General features: G+C 43.6%; 1 protein-coding gene across 1 annotated transcript in view; it reads left to right on the top strand.

The window, feature by feature from the left end:
- The first annotated feature begins 1,070 nt into the window (after positions 1-1,070).
- Positions 1,071-20,776, top strand: part of LOC143847994 (uncharacterized) — a 45,879-nt gene continuing 26,173 nt past the window's right edge. The window contains exons 1-3 of the mRNA XM_077356763.1: positions 1,071-1,202; positions 2,120-2,271; positions 3,591-3,666. Of these exons, the coding sequence (XP_077212878.1) occupies positions 1,145-1,202; positions 2,120-2,271; positions 3,591-3,666 (286 nt within the window). The 5' untranslated portion in view covers positions 1,071-1,144. The remainder of the gene's footprint in view (positions 1,203-2,119; positions 2,272-3,590; positions 3,667-20,776) is intronic.

Here is a 20,776-nt window from a genome sequence, read left to right as displayed (position 1 = left end):
TTAGCTTCCTATTCCTATTCCTTTATAGGAGTGGAGTGAGGTTCCTCGTTAGCCACACATCCAAACAGAAGAAGACAAAAACTGGAATAATGCTTGTTCAAATTAATTTGGATAAGATATAATGTGTGACAAATGATCGGGGCCATTAATCTAGCACCCTGAACCCAATCCATTGGTCCCAATTACATCAGGATCTGATGATCTCTGCCTATCATCGAAAGAGATTAGCCGTTGATTTTCGCAGCCACTTGAGTAAACGGATGATATCGCCGTGTCGCTTGATGGCTTGATGGTGGCCCACCAGATCAACACTTCTAACATTACGCCACGTGTACGGCAGATGAGTAATATCTTGATGGTCAAACTTTCTCTCCTTAAAACCACCGCCTAGGGAAAAAAATGGTAAAAAATAGGAAGATTTTTTGCTGTATCAGCTCCACTCGACCTTCGTTTTTGCACTCCAGGTACGAATTTTTTTCTCCTCTCTTTTTGTATCTTGATCGACCTGTAAAATCTAGGGTTTCTGGTGCACCGGATTAGGGTTAGGGTTAGGGTTTGGGTTTTTCCTTCCCGGTGAACGCGAATCCGAAAGGTCACTGTATCTTGTTGAATCGATCTGAATTACAACGCTTCTCCTCTTGACGAGATGTTGGAAGGTTAGGGTTTCAGAAAAATTCGCAGATAAAACCTCATCCAACCATATTTCTAGAGAGGAGGAGGAATAGGTGTTGCTAGGGTTTGTGAGAGAAGAAAGCGTAGGATAGGACTTCTGTTTAACTGTTCTAATGCTCTGCAATTTTTTTATATATATATTTTTTGTTAGGGTTAGGGTTTCTTGCATACACCCTTCCTTTTTTTTTCTTGGAGAATCTAAAAAACAAGTATAAAATGTTACAACTGCAAATTCTGCAAGAAATCTTTCTCCGGAATTTTTCTAGGAGTACTTAAACGAGGTAATCAAAGCGATTTAACACTCAAAATGCTGATTTTTTATATGTTTAACATGATCTTTGAAAGCATTCCAAAGATTTCAATTTATCTAAAGTGAATACGCTTGTTTGTAATTTTTTTGATGATTCTCCTGGTTTGGTTTTAACTCAGACCACTTAAATTATATGCAGGTTTATTATTTGCATGCAAAAGGATGTCTTTATTTACGGCAATTGTGCCTGCACTCACCATCTCTACCAAGAGACCTCTAGGTACATAAATTTCTTTTTTTTATGATAGGCACTACTATTAGTATATGAATTTCATGCATATAGGATTTATATAAATTTTTTACCTTGATTAATTGAACTTTACTAATGAATGCCAATGAAAATCTTGTTTTTAGCCCTTCTCTATGTTTGGAGAAGGTTTTTTCATATCTTCTGTCGTGTTTTTTCTGTTGGATTGTATTGTGACCATCTCTGTCTCGGGTTGAATGCTAATGAAAGAGTGATATCCTCTCTATGGAAGGGATAGACCCAATTTGACGTAGCACGTCATACACAAATTAGCAAGTCAATGGCATTAACTTGGATCACCAAATTAGCAATATTATCAGTCGCAAGTTACTTATAATTTACTCTTTTGAAGTAAAGGATGCCTATAATAACAATTCATTTAATGGCATGTCATTAGGAGGATAGCATTTAATAGCAAGCATTAGATTATTTCCCTTCTTTTGTTCGTTTCTTATATCAATAGGATTTATTTCCTTATTCTGGTTGCTCTTTTATGACAGTAGTATTAATATGTAATGGGAAGCATGAGAAGGCAATTTTGGCCAATAAATAGAACTAAGGCTTAAATCGCATCAGTGAGGTAGGCAGTCATGTAAGACCACGATGGTTCCTTTAGCAAAGCTCAATAAATTCTTTTCATTTATAATAATTGTTTACTTCTTTCATCATCTGTTAGTGTTTACTTTGGTACAGGAAGTTTGTTCTCTTATCAGGAGTGGTGACTTGAGTTGAATACCAATCTTTCCACATAATCTCAGTGATTACATGTGTGCCATTAGGGCTGTGACTATGTCTATGCATGATACTTAATACTATTTGCCTTGATTTTGGAAGTTTTGATTAATGTAGTTTAGATTTAACTTCTAATGTAAGTCAACACACGAATGCAGGCAAAACAGAATTTCAGAATAGGGGAAGGCTTCAGCTTATTAAATCTAGGCTAGAGGTACCCAATACATGTTGTCAACCATTTCGACATGAAAGACCTCTTTCACTCTCTTGTCGACTGACTCCCTCTACGGTGATATGTGCTGCTGCTTTGGTGAGTTGATATTGTAAACTTTTCTTGTGTGGTAAAACGATGCAGCCTGAAAAAGAGAATGAATTTTCTAGTGTGGAACTGACTGTACACGATCATTATCCCTTTGATGATTTTTTTGAATGGTATTATAATTCTGATGATCTTCCTTGATATGTTCCTCTGCTGTTTGTTCTTCTTGTTTTCTTTGGCCAGCTCGGTCATTTGTGTTCTTCTTGTTCACCCAGCCATTAACTTTAAAAAAAAAAAAAAAAAAAAAAAAAACCCAAAGGAAAATCAAGTAAAACAATACCAACACTCTTCATACAGAAGAAGCAAGCGCGACAGAAAATAATGTAGGAACTAAATTAAGAATAATTTTAACAAAACTTATCCTGTTTGTGCTGCAACAAGCAAAAGAAAGAATAAGGAAACTACAAAAGCATAAAACTTGCCCACACAATCAACTTTTTAACTACCATTCAGAAGAAAAAAAAAACAATCAACTTTTTAACTAAACTCAGACCAGACCTGAAGTCATACTCCTAATCAAACAGCTTGCAGAAATTTGACTAAAATAAGAACTCAATTTTGAAATACAACTTTGTAGACCCCCAAAATCTACTTTAATCTCAATTCTTCATTACCATCTATCCTAGTCCTTCATTATAACCATTTTCTAAGGACATTACAAACTTTTAAAACTGGAATTCTGAACTGAAGCAATTAGATCTCTAATTTATCTCCCTTCACAAGGCACAGAATTGTGAAATCTTTCCAAATTTATAGAAATACTTGTAGATCTTGAAACAATCTTTGAATCAGGGTATAGACTGCTAGAAACAGATACTAAGGTGAAAATTATTCTGATAAGAAGTTTCTACATCAATCTAAAGGCCTCTTGTTTTTTAACTGCATTATACAGGTATCTATTTTTACTCGTTAAGCCACGGGGTGTTATAAAGTCAGTGAATATTATAACCCAATGAATGAGTAGATGTTTTCCTAAGAGATATTTCATGAGTTGAGTGTTATAAAGTCAGTGAATATTATAACCCAATGAATAAGTAGATGTTTTCCTAAGAGATATTTCATGAGTTGAAATTGCTTAAATATTTGATGGTGGCTTCTCAATACATGGCACTCGTTAACTACTCAGATTCATCAAGTTTGGTTTCAGTTCTATTGCCAGATGTAGATTGCTTTTTCATTATTATCTCCTTTCATTTATGTATTTGTGTAATGTCATTTTTGCTTACCTCAGCCTTGTAGATATCATAGAAGCCAATGTTGCTAAGAACATCTTACTTCGAGGTCCTAATGTTGATTTTATTTCTTGGTAGAATGCGAGATGCTCAGCAGAGCAAACTCAGACTGTTGAACGCCAATCATCAACAATTACCATCGCACCGATACAAGGTAATATCCATTCATTGATAATCGTTTGATTAGTTGCATTATTCAAAAACTCAAAATTGAATATTTGTTCCAGTTTCCTTTGTTGACTTAGTTTGATTGAGCTGATGTGATCATCAGCTCAAGTGATTTTTTTATGAAATTGATATCTGTAATATATTTATGGCCTGGACATATTAAGAACTTTGCGGAATTAGAATTCATCAACAAGCTTTTCTTTTTTTTTCAGTGTTTGGCCCAAGGTTGCCAGATCGGGAATTGAAAGCGGGAATCAAAACGGGAATCGAAAGTGGGAATCGAAGGCTCCCAGGAAAAAATCCTACTCAAGGTTGCCAGAGCGGGAATCGAAAGCGGGAATCGAAGCTGGAATGGAAGGCTCCCAGGAAAGAATCCTGCTTCCATGGTTTGGCCGTTCACAATCATCATCAAGCTTTTGAATATTGATTAGTTATATTTTGTCCTTGATGTTTCTTGTAATGAAGCTAATGACTTTCTTGTAATGAAGCTAATGACTTTCTGATGTAGGACCGGGAAGAGAAATAGTAATGAAGCTAATGACTTTATGATGTAGGACCGGGAAGAGAAATAGAAGAAGAAGAGAAGAGAAGAAGAGGAATAGGAGAAGAGAAGGAGAAAAATAGGGCAAGAAGGGAAGGAGATGAGAGGAGAATTAGAAGTAGAACTAAATAACATGTAAATACGAGTCCGAGAAACTAAATAACATGGAAATAAATCCTAATGGGCAAATATGCCACTTATTGGCCTATTATCTGCATCACTTTCTAATGATGATTGCTTATGTTTAAGGCCTTACACCATATAAAAACTCATATATATATATATATATATATATATATATATATATATATATATATATATATATACTAGTAAAACACCCCGTGCGATGCACGGCTTGGACCGAAAAAAGTCTGATTTAAAACTGTTTAAAAGAATATTTATTCATAAAAAGATAGAACTTTAAAATGCAGCTTGTGACTTAGACCATGGAAAAAAAGGACTAAAATCATATCAACCAAGTTAAAAATGACAAATTAAATTACTAATGACGAATAGGAAACAAAGAAATGCAAAGATGTCATAAATGAACGGTAGATGCATAATGATTAGAAAATGGGATTAACAGGTGTAAGTCACTTAAAGAGATTACAAAAAGAACCATGGCATTCACTGTATTGAGAGCTTTGCCATGAAGGCCAAAGAAGAAATCTGAGGGAAAATGAGTTGTTTTCTTTTAATTATACTTCCATACACTTAGTCGGTTCAATTGCAACACCATCTTTCACATCTGCAGATTGAGAAGACACTTGTGATAATTAACAAACTATTCAACTATCATTGATGTAAGGAAAACAGAAAAAACAACCAAAAATTAGTTGTGGTAATAGCAAGGGTGTCTTCCTGTCTACTTGGCCTCCATGCAATAAAGGAAACTACACATTATAAATAGCATTTAATAATCCAAAGAAACCTGATGGTCATGGTTTACATTACATAAACTATGTGTAGACCTAACATTAGCACCTCAGTGAGCTCATCGAAAAGTGCTCACTGGATGGAATAATCAGTTTTGGATTCAAAATCAGTTCCCAAAATCTGTAAGTAGCAAGGAAATGCACCCAATAAATGCGGAAAAAATGAAAAATCGAGAAAAAAAAGAGATTTGAATCCTAACTTCAGAGATATTTCATGATATCCAAAGAAGAAATCTTAATGATAAGATAGGTCGACTCTCAAGATTCCTCCGGCCAGTGAGTAATTCAAGAAGAAAAATTCCAAAGCTTCATATGCTGCTCTTGGACATCAATAATCCTACTTCCAATGTCAATAGAAACATTGGCAATGGCCTAAAAGGAATAAAAAGAGGGCACTTGATGGGGTGTAAAAACTCCGGCCTCTCACAGGCCGCCACCTGTTCCAGAGTAGGTGAACTCCAGCCTCTCACAGGCCGCCACCTGTCCCAGAGTAGGTGAACTCCAGCCTCTCACAGGCCGCCACCTGTCCCAGAGTAGGTGAACTGCAGCCTCTCACAGGCCGCCACCTGTCCCAGAGTAGGTGAACTCCGGCCTCTCACAGGCCGTCACCTGTCCTGGACACCTCACCAAGTTTTCCCCTATAAATAGGGGTTCAAAGCTCAAACCAATGGGTAATGAAAAACCTTCTCTCCACCTTAAACTCTGAGAACTAGCCCCGCACTTCTGCTCATACTGACTTGAGTGTCGAAGGGCATGTCCGGAGTAAAACCCGGGTTGGTCTTCTGACCTCGCTTGCCTCTGTGCAGGACTCAGCCCTCATAGCAGGACTCAGCTACTTCACTCCACTTCACTCCGGTCCCTCAGAACTCAGCTCCTCGGGTCATCCAGCTCAGCTCTTACGTCATTGTCGTACCTGTTACCGATTTTAGGTCTAACAGATTGGCGCCATCCGTGGGACCTCAGAACTAAAAGCCGTTCTCAGACATCTCACAAAAATGGCAGGGTGCAATAGTGCGCGGATACCTACTGCACGGACTACCCAAACCGTGCTGCCCCGCAGGACCCGGAGCGAGCGAATCGCCTCGCTGGTAGTAGCAGCTTCTGCTACAGCCGAGCAGAGCCCTGCTCGCTCAGAACACCTGAATCCCCTGCCCACTCCGGAGCAAGTTCAAGCTCTTTTTCAACAAATGACAGCTCTCGTTGGGCAGTACCAGCAACTGCTTCAGACACCTCCCCAACCTCCTCCAGAAGCTCCGCGATCTGTCCAAGAAAGGCCAGACATCCACAGGGGAGAGTCATCGCGCCATGGTGAGGATCGAACTCACCACTCCACCAGACAAGTCCATCACCCCACAGCGAGGCATGCCCAAACAGAGCCTCACCGCCGTCAAAGGTCGCGGTCCCGCTCCGCACAAAGGCGCCGAGCTCATGAAGATCGTGCACCACCAGTGAAGTCCCGACCTCGTCGTAGGAGTCCGGAGAGTCAGTCCGGCTCCGCGGCGAGCCAATCTGTGGGAAGAATCAGGTCCTTGGAACATAGAACGGATCCGCTCCTACAGAGAATGGAGGAAATGGACCACCGAATAGAGGAACTGGCGAAGGATCAGAGCCGGCCCGCCTCCAGGGCGTTCTCAAGTAGAACGCCGTTCACTGATGATGTCTTGGGTGCCCCAGCACCCAGAGGGTTTAAAATGCCTGCCGTCCCGTAGTACGACGGGACTACTGACCCCGTGGACCATTTGGAGACATTCAGAACAATGATGCTCCTCCATGGCGCCTCCGACGGCTTCATTTGCAGAGCGTTTCCAACGACGCTAACTGGTGCGGCAAGAGACTGGTACTCCAGAATCAAACCGAACTCTATCAGTAACTTCGATGATTTCAGAGAGGATCTGGTTCGTCACTTCATGAGTAGCCGCAGGCCGAGGAAAACAACAGCATCCCTGATGGCCTTGTGGCAGGACGACAATGAGCCCCTGAAAGTATTCGTCCGCCGCTTCAACAGGGAGGCACATCAGGTGCCAAATCTAGATCCCTCAGCAGCTATGAATGCGCTCCTCACGGGTGCCAGGTCTAATGATTTCTGTCAGGCTGTAGCTCGACAAAATCCGCACTCACTGGCAGACCTCATGGCCGGGGGCAGAGGAGTATATAACGGTGGAAGAAACACTGGCAGCTCTTAATTCAAATCGGAGGATAACCTCTGAAGAGAAAAATCCCCCCAAGCAGCGTAGGGAGGATAAACCTCCAAGAAGAGAGAAGTCCCCACTTCCGCAAAGAAGAGAGGAGAACTTCATACCTCTCAACACCTCCAGAAAACATATATTGGCTGCGATCAGCGAAGAGGAATTTGTGAAGTGGCCTGCTAGAATGATCTCCAAAGGAAACATGAGAGATCCATCAAAATACTGTTGGTTCCATAAGGACCACGGTCACGACACATATGAGTGTTGGCAGCTCAAAGAGGAAATTGAACAGCTGATCGGCCGGGGTTATTTGAAAAAGTATATCCGAACTGATGGCCGCAAGCAAGAGCGCAGGGAAAAGAGCCCCTAAGGCCGCGGCCCTCGAAGATCACAGCCGCCCCCTGCTCGGAACAAAACCCCTCAGCCGGCCAGTACGCAGCCAGATGCACCACGATCTCAGCTAAGGGGGGTCATTGGTACAATCATGGGTGGACCTGCCGCTGGGGGCACGTCCTCCGCTGCTCGCAAAGCGTATGCACGACGGATCAACGTCGTGCACACGACCAGCATGAAGACAAGAACAGAGAATGAGATCTCCTTCTCAGATGCAGATTTGGACAACCTCATACTGCCTCACGACGATGCACTGGTGGTAACCATGCTCGTCGCCAACTGGGAAGTAAAGAAAATCCTCGTGGACAATGGGAGTTCGGCGGATATCTTATACTATCACGCCTTTCAGAAGATGATGATAGGTGACGACCGGCTGAAGCCGGCAAGCTCAGACCTGTTTGGCTTCTCCGGAGAGGTTGTGAAAGTAGAGGGGCAGATTGAGCTCCCAGTCCTTGTCGGAGAGCCACCTTGCCAAGCGTTCGCCATGGTCAACTTCCTGGTAGTAAGGGCCACTTCGGTCTATAATGCTATCCTGGGACGGCCTGGCCAGAACCTGATTCGTGCAGTGGCTTCAGCCTACCACCAAAAGATGAAGTTCATAACGCCCAATGGCGTGGGGGAAGTTCGAGGAGATCAACCTCAATCCATGGAGTGCTATGCGATGGTACTCAGAGGCAAAAATGCAGTGGAATCACTGCCAATCGAACTGCTCGATGTAAGGGACGAGCTCAGGGGGACTCAACCCGCTGAAGACCTCATCTCCATCCCACTATGCCCAAAAGATAGTGAGAAAGTCGCTATAATCGGTTCCTCTCTCAGCAGCAGCATTCAGCACCAGCTCACTGAGTTTCTCCAAGACAATGCAGATGTCTTTGCATGGGTTCCCGCTGATATGCCCGGCATTGATCCAGAGATCAGTACGCACATGCTTGGTGTTGATTCAACCTGTAGACCGGTTAAGCAGAAGAGGAGGAATTTCGCTTTTGAAATGCGACAGGCAATAAAAGAAGAAGTGGAGAGGCTTCTGAAAGCTGACTTCATTCGCGAGATTCGATACCCGGACTGGTTGGCAAACGTAGTCCTAGTAAAAAAGACAAATGGAAAATGGAGGACCTGCGTCGATTTCACCGATCTGAATAAGCCCTGCCCTAAGGACAGCTATCCGCTCCCAAAGATCGATCAACTTATCGACGCTACTGCGGGTCACGAATTGTTGAGCTTCATGGACACCTTCTCTGGATACAATCAGATCAGGATGTACGAATCAGATATACCAAAGACCTCATTCGTCACAGATCAAGGGACTTATTGCTACCGTGTTATGCCCTTCGGCCTCAAAAACGCCGGAGCTACTTACCAAAGGCTAGTGAACCGACTTTTCTAGAACCAGATCGGCCGCAACATGGAAGTATACGTGGACGATATGCTGGTCAAGAGCCGGAGTGCGCAGGATCATGTGTCTGATCTCAGAGAAACATTCAAGGTCCTGAAAAAGCACAGCATGAAGCTTAACCCCACCAAGTGCACCTTTGGTGTTAGTTCAGGGAAATTTTTAGGGTTCATGGTAAGCCAACGCGGGATAGAAGCAAATCCGGAGAAGATTAAAGCCGTGATGGAGCTCACCGATCCAAAAACTATCAGAGAAGTTCAGCGGCTCACGGGAATGATAGCTGCACTGGGGCGCTTCATCTCGAAGTCAGCGGAGAGGTGCCTGCCCTTCTTTAGCGCGGCCAAAGGACTCAAGACTACGCCCTGGACGGAGGAATGCCAGACCGCATTCGAGGAGTTGAAGAAATACCTGTCCTCCCCACCACTATTAACAAAGCCGGAGCCGGGCGAGGAGCTATTTCTGTATCTCTCCATTAGCTCCACGGCTCTGGCAGCTGTCCTCGTCCGCGAAGAGCATCGCCAGCAAAAACCTATCTATTATGTCAGCAAGGTTCTTCACGACGCAGAAATAAGGTACCAGCGGGTCGAGAAATTGGCTTACGTGCTGGTAATGGCAGCCAGGAAGTTAAGGCCGTACTTTCAAGCCCACACCATAAAAGTCTTGACTGATCAGCCACTCCGGCAAGTACTCCATCGACCAGATATCTCCGGGCGACTTGTGAAATGGGCCGTGGAGCTAAGCGAGTTCGATATCCTGTACGCACCTAGGCCAGCCATCAAGGCTCAAGTACTGGCCGACTTCGTGGCTGAATGCACCATCCCCCAGCAGTTCGTCGATTCTGAAGCTGTGCAGCTCCCAGTTGCGGAGAAAGCAGCTCCTAAAGAATGTATAGCGGAGGGAGCTGAAACAGAAATCGTTCATCTGCCAGCCAAGCAGGACTCCACAACCAGCTCACTAATCTGGGAAGTACATGTCGACGGGTCTTCGAATAAGAGTGGCTGTGGAGCCGGCCTTGTCCTCACCGGGCCTGATGACTTCACTGCAGATTATGCCCTGAGGTTTGGATTCCGCGCATCCAACAACGAGGCAGAATATGAAGCTCTCCTCGCCGGAATGAGCCTCCCAATCCAAACCGGCGCCCGGAACTTAAAAGCATACTGTGACTCAGCTGGTTGCAAACCAGATTCAGGTGGTCTACGAAGCTCGAGACGAGCGTATGATCAAGTACCTCGCCAAGGTCCACCAACTCGCCAGCAAGTTCGAAAGCTTTGAGGTCATCAGAGTCCCCAGAACAGAAAATGCCAAGGCAGATGTGCTGTCAAAACTGGCTGCCTCCTGATATACCACCCTTGGGAGCATACGCATGGAGTTCCTGCAAAGATCCAGCATCGAAAGTAAAGCCGCGGAAACAATGCAGGTAGAGAATGAGCCGTGCTTGATGGACGAGATCATCAGTTATCTGCGCGATGGTAAACTCTCTGAGGATAAAAAGGAAGCCCGCAAGGTGATACAGAGAGCTGCCCGATTCTCCCTCAGCAGTGACATCTTGTATAAGAGATCCTATACTCTCCCATACCTGAAGTGCCTTAGGCCGGGCGACGCCGCATATACACTCCAGGAGACGCACGAAGGAATTTGTGGAGAACATCTGGGGGGCAAAGCTGTGGCAATAAAAGTGCTGCTCAGAGGTCTGTATTGGCCCACCATAAGCCAGGATGCGCTGAGTCTGGTTAAAAGGTGTGAGAGGTGTCAGGAATTCTCTCCCACCATCCACCAGCCCGCCGTGGCGATGGCTCCAATTATTAGTCCACTCCCCTTCGTAGTATGAGGGATGGATATCCTAGGCTCCTTCCCACCGGCCTCCAGAAAGCGAATGTTCGTGGTAGTAGCGATTGACTCTTTTACTAAGTGGGTGTAGGCGGAACCTCTAGCGCAGATCACAGAGCAAAATGTGCAGAACTTCTTCTGGAAATCAGTAGTTTGCAAATTTGGGATTCCTCGTGCCTTGATAACGGACAACGGCAAACAGTTCGATTGCCGGAACTTTCGGAAGTTCGGCTCTGATATAAAGATTGAACAGAGGTTCACTTCAGTAGCTCACCCCCAGACCAACAGGCAAACAGAAGTGACTAATAGGATCCTGCTTCAGGGAATAAAGAAAAGACTGGATGAAAAAGCTGGCCGCTGGGCAAACGAGCTTTATCGCGTTCTATGGGCATACCGCACTATTCCTCGCACGCCAACTGGTGAATCGCCATTCAACCTCTCCTTTGGAACAGAGGCTGTGATACCGGTCGATATAGGCACTCCGTCTCCTAGGGTTACCAGCTTCAACGAGCAGCTTAACAGTGACGGGCTCCGCGCCAATCTCGACTTATTAGAGGAGATCCGGGAAGAATCTCGAATCCGAGTCGCCGCCTACAAGCAGAGAGTATCCAACTATCATGACTCCAAGATACGTCCCAGAGAATTCCGGACATGAGATTTAGTCCTGAGGAGAGCAGCCGTCTCCCAACCAATGAAAGTCGGGAAACTCTCCCCGACTTAGGAGGGGCCATATCGAGTGAAAGAAGTTATCCGCCCAGGTAGCTACAAGCTAGAGACACAGGAGGAACATTTATTACCCCACGCATGGAACTCCAAAAACCTCAGGAGATATTATCAGTAGGCACATCGTCCGGTGTGAGAGGTGACTTTGTAAATTACGTTTATGATAATATGAATAAATAATTCTTTTTGCATATTCAAATTTTCCTCTTATAATCGGAAACCCAGTTCATAAAACTTGGGTACTCTTCGGAAACCCAGTTCATAAAACTTGGGTACTCTTCGGAAACCCTGTTCATAAAACTTGGGTACTCTTCGGAAACCCAGTTCATAAAACTTGGGTACTCTTTGGGAACCCAGTTCATAAAACTTGGGTATTCTTCGGAAACCCAGTTCATAAAACTTGGGTACTCTTTAGAAACCCAGTTCATAAAACTTGGGTACTCTCTGGAAACCCAGTTCATAAAACTTGGGTACTCTCTGAAAACCCAGTTCATAAAAACTTGGGTGCTATCAGTCGTCTACAATCCCAGGTTATTAAAACTAGGGGGCAAGCCGGGCAAGTCACTCAGCTAGAGCTTATCAGAGACGGAGGAGGACAGAGGAGCACAGATATGGACAAGTATAATTTCATTGATCAAAATGTGGGGGCCTCGAGGGCCATTACAGAATTAGCCTTAAAAAGGCTGTCAAAAAAAAAAAAGAGATTCTGGGGTCTCAAGGACCATTACAAAAAGAAACAGAAAATACTAAGAGACATCCGGAATAGAGGCAGTGTCGACAGCGGCATCAGCAGTGGTATCAGCAGGGACCTCCAGATCCTCCTCGACAATTGTCGGCCTAGCAGGAAGAGTCATATCTGTCATCACCAAGTTTGGGTTGCATGCTTTGAGTTGCTCAAGGCAATCATAGTACCCAAGACTATAGGCCTCGCTGGACAGACTGAAGAGTTCGGCCTCTTTCTCCTCTGCAGCCTTCTTCACCGCGATCATTTGCCTCTCTTTGGCTCTCTCCCTCTGGGCGTTCATGGCTTCGGCAGCCTTATCCAGCTTCTGCCTTTCGAGGGCCAAATCCTCCGCCAGCAGCTTCTTTTCAGCCTCCACCCGTCCGATGCTCGTTTGGAGCTCCTTGACCTCAGTGGCCAGCTTCCCGCTCACCTCTTCAGATTTGGTGATGGCTTCGGAGAACTTCTTGCTCTTCTCCTGTAGATCGTTGTAGTATATTCCAATCTACAGACAGAAACAAGCATCAGTATAGGAAGAAAGCAAAAGACGGACAGAAAGTAAGCAAATTCATTACCTGATAAAGTGAAGAGAACACCGCCTCTTCGCCAGTAGCTGGCGGCTCGTGGATGACCTGTTGCTTGTCCTTCCGAAGGAGACACTTGCTCACGATCTCAGCCGCCTTTCTCTTTTGGCGCTCTTGGATCGCCTATTGAGCCCCTTCCTGCTCCCTTGGCTGGGCTCCTTGCCTTATCTTCTCGACTGTTGATTGTTTCTTCATTTCTGCAAGTAAGCAAGCAGTCAGAAGCAAATAAAAGGAAAAACAGCAGTTTTAAGAGTCTAGCTACATACGTGCCGGAGTCGCGGTACTTATACCAAGTCCGACCAGAATATCTTCCCCTGAAAAGTCCGAACAGTGAATGAGACCTGTTCGCTCCACCTCCTCCCGCATCAGGGCGAACGTCCTCCTATCGTCGCCCTCAAGAAGCGGCTTGCGGCTCAGCACGGTGGTATTCGGAGTATCCCACACTAGAGGAACTGGTCAGGCTTCGCTGTACTCCGTGTCCTTGACGTAGAAGAACCTATTCTTCCACGAATGTATCGACGAAGGGATACCAGTAATGATTTTTAAATCAGGGCGCTGGCTAATATAAATCCAGCCCCCTTCCTTGTGCCTCTTCAGATGTGCACAAGCACGGAATAAAGGCACGGACACGCCCCTCTCTAGCCGGCCATGAACAAGGTACAAAAACCCAGTCAGTAACCTCCATGAGTTCGGAGCCACCTGGGCAGGAGCCAGTCCATAATATCGGAGCACCGCGACAAAGAATGGGTGCAAAGGAAAGCGAAGCCCTGCTCTCAACGACTCTTCATAAATGCAGAGATCCGAGCTTTCGTTACACGCCCTATCTCCCTCTATTGCCGCTCTCAGCTCGAACGATGGGGGCACACAATATTTATCTCTAATGTCCCTCAGCATGGACTCGGTGAGGTGATTTTCCTCAATTAGAGCCTGCATGTTGTACTTAGGGTTGGCCTCCATCCGTGCTCTAGCGATGACCTCCACGGCCCGGCCAGGAAGGAACGTTGTCGACGCCTCAGCAACGTCACTACCCCCACTCCCCCATACTCGGTGGAGACTATCAGTCGGGAGTGGGGTGGCGTTCAGATCTAATATCACTTCGTCCTTGTCCCCTCCGTCGTCGCTGTCTATAATATCTACTCTAGCGGCCGGACTAGCCATTACAGGCTCCTGAAGCGGCCTAAGTTCTGAGCTACTACTAGTGGAAGACTCAGAACCGGACTCGGAACTTGAACTACTATAAGACATGTAGAAAAAAGAGGGGCTGAGAAGAATACCGGTGAGTAGAGAGCTCCTAGATCCCCGCGCAACTCCAACCACGAACTGCGAAGCCGAACTCGCAGAGCAAGAGAAGAGGAGGAGAAGGAGAGAAGATAAAAAGTGAAAAGTAAACAATGAGAGGTAAAAACCTCCTTTTATAACTTTTCGAAGGCGGTGGAGCATTAAATGCGATGCACGCGTTTCGAGGGCCTTCAAAAGATGCCACGTGTCTCTTATTAATGACGGACACATCCTCCCAGACAAAGATGCGATTGAGCACGCGCGTATGGATACGCGCGTATGTACGCCTATCTCCAAAGAACAACCGGACTGGATCTCCGCACTCCGGATTGGATTACCGCACTCCGGACCGGATTACCACACTCCGGACCGGATTTCCGCACTCTGGACTGGATTTGGATTTCCGCACTTCGGACTGGATATAACGCGTTTCTACAAGACGACAAAAACCAGTCCGGCTTGGCCCAAGCCGGACTGGACACAAGACGACAAAAAACCAGTATGGCTATAACGCGTTTCTACAAAACGACAAAAACCAGTTCGGCCCAAGCCAGACTGGACACAAGACGACAGAAACCAGTCCGGCCTAAGCCGGACTGGATATGACGCGTTCGCTAAACGACAAAATCCAATCCGGCCTAGGCCGGACTGATGAACTCCGGACTCATCTCCAGCCGGACTGGCTCAACTCTGGACTGGATTTCCGCACTCATCCCCAGCCGGACTGGCTCAACTCCGGACGGGATTTCTAGACTTGTTTCCAGCCGGACTCCGGACTGGACCTCCGGACTCAAATCCAGCCGGACTCTGGACTGGACCTCCGGACTCAAATCCAGCCAGACTTTGGACTGGACCTCCAGACTGAACCCTCCGATTCACTTCCGCACGGCGCCTGCCCGTCCAGATAATCGATCAACCACACTTTCCCAAGTCACTCAATAACTTGGAAAACTGGGGGGGCAACTGATGGGGTGTAAAAACTCCGGCCTCTCACAGGCCGCCACCTGTCCCAGAGTAGGTGAACTCCAGCCTCTCACAGGCCGCCACCTGTCCCAGAGTAGGTGAACTGCAGCCTCTCACAGGCCGCCACCTGTCCCAGAGTAGGTGAACTCCGTCCTCTCACAGGCCGCCACCTGTCCCAGAGTAGGTGAACTCCAGCCTATCACAGGCCGCCACCTGTCCTGGACACCTCACCAGGTTTTCCCCTATAAATAGGGGTTCAAAGCTCAAACCAATGGGTAATGAAAAACCTTCTCTCCACCTTAAACTCTGAGAACTAGCCCCGCACTTCTGCTCATACTGACTTGAGTGTCGAAGGGCCTGTCCGGAGTAAAAGCCGGGTTGGTCTTCTGACCTCGCTTGCCTCTGTGCAGGACTCAGCCCTCATAGCAGGACTCAGCCCTCATAGCAGGACTCAGCTACTTCACTCCACTTCACTCCGGTCCCTCAGGACTCAGCTCCTCGGGTCATCCAGCTCAGCTCTTACGTCACTGTCGTACCTGTTACCGATTTTAGGTCTAACAGCACTATATTAGGGTAATGACTAATTGAGGAATTTGCAAATTATTTTAGAAATGCTTTTATCAAGTTCCTAAAAAGGATCCACAAAACAGAGTATTCGTGAATTTTCAGTGAATATGAAAATTACTGGCAAGCACCTTCTTTTCATAAAATGCAAGAATTATAGTTATTCCTGAAGTTCAAGTACCTGGAAAGGTCCATCCTCATGCGAAAAAATGTAGACCGTGACCGGCACATACCGCCACTTTCATCTTAACAGTCAATTGAACAAACCGAGACATAAAAGCCCAGAATCACTTAAAATACAATCTTGTGGTATAAAAAACACAAATGGAACAAAATGTTACCTTCATAGGCTGTGAGCGAGGGAATTAGGGCTTTGGGAATTTCTTGCTTCCCCTATACGATTCATTGAGTTTCAAATGCCATATATAAAAAAAGCACAAACTGGTTAGTCCCACTGTGTCCAGCCCCATTTGGGCCTGAAAGAGAGGTTGCAGTTGGACCTGAAATTGTGCTGCCATCTCTTAAGCAACAACCCTATATTAGGGTCAGACAAACCCTAATTTCTCTACTGTGGCTGGAGAACCATCCCCAATCAAAGAGAAGAAAAATAAAAACCCAAAATAGGGATAAACTCAGAGAGAACAAAAACAAACAAAAACCAAAGACACAAAAATAACACCTTCATGGTCTTGGAAGCAGATCTGTAGATCTGTGTAGTGAAGAAAGCCAGGAAAACAAACCCCTCCATAAATTTTCATTGTCAATGGTATCTGTCGATCCGTGTGGAAAAAAAGAAAACCAAGAAAAAAACCCTATCCATAACTTTTCATTCTCAATGATGAGAGAAGAGAGACGTGGGGAGCAGGAAGAGAGAGGAACATGAGATAAGAACGACACGTACGCCTCGCAGGATCGACACCTCGCGACACAAAATTTTTGTCATTGGCTGAGATTTGGTGAAAAGCAGGGAAGAGAGAGAGACGCGTGGGCAATCGTGTCCGGCTTTTCTCTTTGGTATTAAAGGGCAAAACTACCTCTATGAAAGAGCATTTTACCCTAGCATATGGATATGGATATATATATATATATATATATATATATATATATATATATATGGTGAAGGCGCTAAACGGTAAATATCAACTACTGTGACGTGTTAAATTTATAGAGTTTTCAAATAATTCATAAAATTCTTCTATTTTCTCTTCTGCTATAATATATACTAGTAAAGACCCGCCGTGCGATGCACGGAGTGCCCAATAAAATGCTTTATAACTTAAAAAGAAAAGAAAAGAAAGAAAAAACATTCATAAGGAAGATATATTTGTAAATATAGAGATTAGAAATCAGTATTACACAGTTGAGTAGAAGATAAACCTGAACAAAGAAAAGGCGCATAAATTATACGCAGAAATCCCGACTATTATTTTGCCTATTTTAATAAAGAAATCGACTGGCCAGTGGAGACGTCAGAAATTTTGAATAAGTAACTCCTATGATCCAAATTTTAAAATACATACCATTTAGGACAAATGTGACAATGATAAAACGAAATGTTGTTTTGCTGATAATGATCCATACAGTTGGTTATTCAAGCACAATAAAGAGATCATTAACCTTGGTATGGTGGGTTGAACAGATGAGACTCCACAAACACCCTTTGTTCGGTCAAAGCTGTACCCACTTGGAGGGTAAAGCCAACTCCTAAAGAATGGCCAGCAACACATACATTGGAGGTTCCTAATCTATCAACCGCCAAATTTAGTGCCTTCAAAGCTACATTATATCTGACAGATCCCTTGAAACTTTCCCATGCTAAAAAGGAAGATCCTCCTCACAATCTATAGATGTTTCCATAATTCCTCTTAAATCGGATGGTTAAGATCACCCTAAAGGAGGGGGGTAAGATTGAAATTATATGACTTTAATGGGTGCCTTTGCAGGGATGGAATTGGCACTTGACAGCGTGCAAATTAAAGGTAGAACACATATGCATACATTTCAAATGAATAATGTGCATGGGACGACAAAGAGAATAGAAAGTCATCACACTGGGTGACAAAGTAAATGAAGATGAGTCATAAAATGAATGCATTAAAACTATTAGAAAGAAAAATCATGCATGCATTTTATAAAATATAATCGCCGAGAAAAAGTTCCGCGAATACAGCACAACACGGGAATACAGCCAAGGTAAAAGGGGGTCGACTCGGGCGAGTCGATTCAGACACGGGGGAGTTTTAAAGCTATGATTCACATGAAAGAAGGTTGTACAGAGGGCAATGGTTTTAAGTAATGAATGCTTTAGTTACTGATTTAAAAAAGTCTTTCTTTATAGGAGTATGGGATCCTGGCTTGATGTTATAGGATATACCATACGATTATTTATATTCGGATATAACACCCCTCACAAAAGTCTTCATTTTTCCAAATGATATTGATTCTAGAAACTTTATCTGTTGTTAAATATTCTGTGGATTCTTTAGTTTGGAAGTGAGTACCTATCATGCGAAGTTTCTAAGTTCATGTGGGTGGGCTTGGATTAGACTTCTTGTTCGCGAGAAGCCTCTTACATGCCCATCCAAATGATGACAGTTCAATAATGCTTACAACAACTTGGAAATTGTTAGTAAAAATGATATCATTCAAAAAAAATGATCATTATAAATTGAAGGTGTCTCTAAATAAATCTTGGACTGCATAACAGAAATGCAAGCAAGCTACAATGCCATTCAAGAACGTTTATAACAACTTCAAATCAAGCATGCACTAATAGACATTATGTAATACCTCAAAGAATCACCAGTCCTTAGTTGCAATATAGGAGATGTTGATTGTATTGCAGATTGAAATGGTAAGGAAAACATCTGTTCTCTAAATGTTGTCATCCATGAAGCCAATTCACTCAGCCTGAAAGGAGAATATATATGTATGCATACATCAGAAGAAAGCAATACAGCAAAGGTTACTCAGAGAGGCTTTATCTTGAACAAAGATGAAGTTTAAAAGGTAACTTGGAACACGTAAAGAATAAGTTTATAAAAAGCAGCGGTTCTTCCACCAATGAGCTCAATACCCCACTCCCACCAAATCAAAGAGACCTAGATCATATAAACCCAAGATCCCACTCACACCAATTCCTCTCTGCAAAGATCCCAATTCCCTTTTTTAACATAAGAATCTAGAAAGATCTGAAGCACACAACTATCAACTATGAAATAAAATCCTGGCTAAGATATCAAAAGAAGGATTACCTAAATTATTTTGGGCAAATGCCATTCAGAGTTATGATCTGTCTTCTCCAATATCAGACACGATCACCCGGATCCTCTCCTTCCCCAGATAAATGGTTTGAAAATGAAAATCTGCAATACCACATAAAAAATCAAAAGGTTACTTTAAACACACAGGAAAAAAGTATAAAAAAAAACAGCTCTTCCACCAATGAACTCAAGAACCCACTATCTAAGATCACATGAAACGGAGTGAAGACGGTAAAAATATATAAGCTTGCTTAAGCGCTAAAATATATCAGTGAAGGCACAAAAATATAGCAGAAACAGAGAGAAAGCACTAAAAATATATAAGCTTGCTTATGGGCCATATCCGGTTTCATAACCTGGTTTTTAAATGATTACATGAAAACTTCCATAGCAATATATAAAAATCTAAGGTCAAAAGAATTAATCGGAACATGAAACGGAGTGAAGACAGTAAAAATATATAAGCTTGCATAGAATGGAGATCATATAATTACATTATATGAAACAGATTTAGTGATGAGAGTAAAAGTAAAAGTTCCATGACCCTCAAATTCGTTTCATGACCCCTGCTAAAAAAATTGAAAAGGAATACATGGGAATTTAAAAAGGAATAGAGCAAAGTACAAAGTAACATCTTGGCTTTTCATTTCCCCAAATTGGTTTCGTGATCCCCATAAAGAATACCCAGATCTCTGATTCTTTCTCGATTGATAGAACTTCTTTATCTGCTACACCCAGAAAGGAAAACACGATAATGAATTCAGTTTGTTGATTACAAATTCGAATAGGGAAGAAGAGAAAGAGAGGGGTCTCTGGAATATGGAAGAAAATAAAGAGGGGTTTGGCCAACTTAGAGTTAAGATAGAGGGGGGAATCGTAGGGAGAGAGCGCAGGGAACTACGACACTTTCCATGAAGCAGAGAGAGCTGTAATTGAGAACTTGGTAATTAGTGAAAATGGTGAGATCACGAAATTGTCGAAAATCATGGAAAGAGTTGAGGAAAATCCGGCAAAAATCCCAAAATAAGGAATCAAATATGAGGCCCTGGACCCAAAATCGTAGATGAAAAATAGAAATCCCAAAATACGAAAAGAAGAACCTAGATTTTAAGGTTAATACTAACCTGAAAATCCAAAGAAGAATCTGAAAAAGAGGATTAGGGTTTACATACGTTTATCAGGAAAAACACCCAACTCGACAGAGAACCCGTAGGATTAGAAATCGTTGTGAGAGAGAGAGAGAGAGAGAGAGAGAGAGAGAGAGAGAGAGTATTTTTTCTTGGCAAAAATATCTCTGAACATTTGCAAAAATATCTCTTAGACGTTTTGGATGGCCTTAGATGATATTACCCTTAAATACAGGCTAAAACACAGAGTAGTCAAGGGGGAAATGTAAAAAAGAGAGGGGAGAGAGAGATCTACGTGTTAAATCGACAAATTTTTGCAGAACAGAACTAATGAGCAGAAGAGAAGAGGGGAATAGAAATTTTGAGAGATGAGCAGAGAAGAAAGAGGGAGGAGGGATTACGCGTGTTAGAGAGAGGGCACATGAGGTATTTAAAACTCAGAAAAGTGTGAATTTGAGGGCATATTAGGCATTTATCTGTTTCAGCTGATGTGTAATATAACATGGATAATAAAAATATATATTCACAAATGTAAACCCATTACACGAAAGGATACGGTTTTCAACTACCAAAACCATTAGCGGGCAAGATGTCACCTTCT

Source organism: Tasmannia lanceolata, unplaced genomic scaffold (genome assembly GCF_043159265.1).
Source record: "Tasmannia lanceolata isolate RefF3 unplaced genomic scaffold, GAP_Taslan_0.1 ptg000016l, whole genome shotgun sequence".
Taxonomy (NCBI): domain Eukaryota; kingdom Viridiplantae; phylum Streptophyta; class Magnoliopsida; order Canellales; family Winteraceae; genus Tasmannia; species Tasmannia lanceolata.
This window is presented reverse-complemented; position numbering and strand designations above follow the sequence as displayed.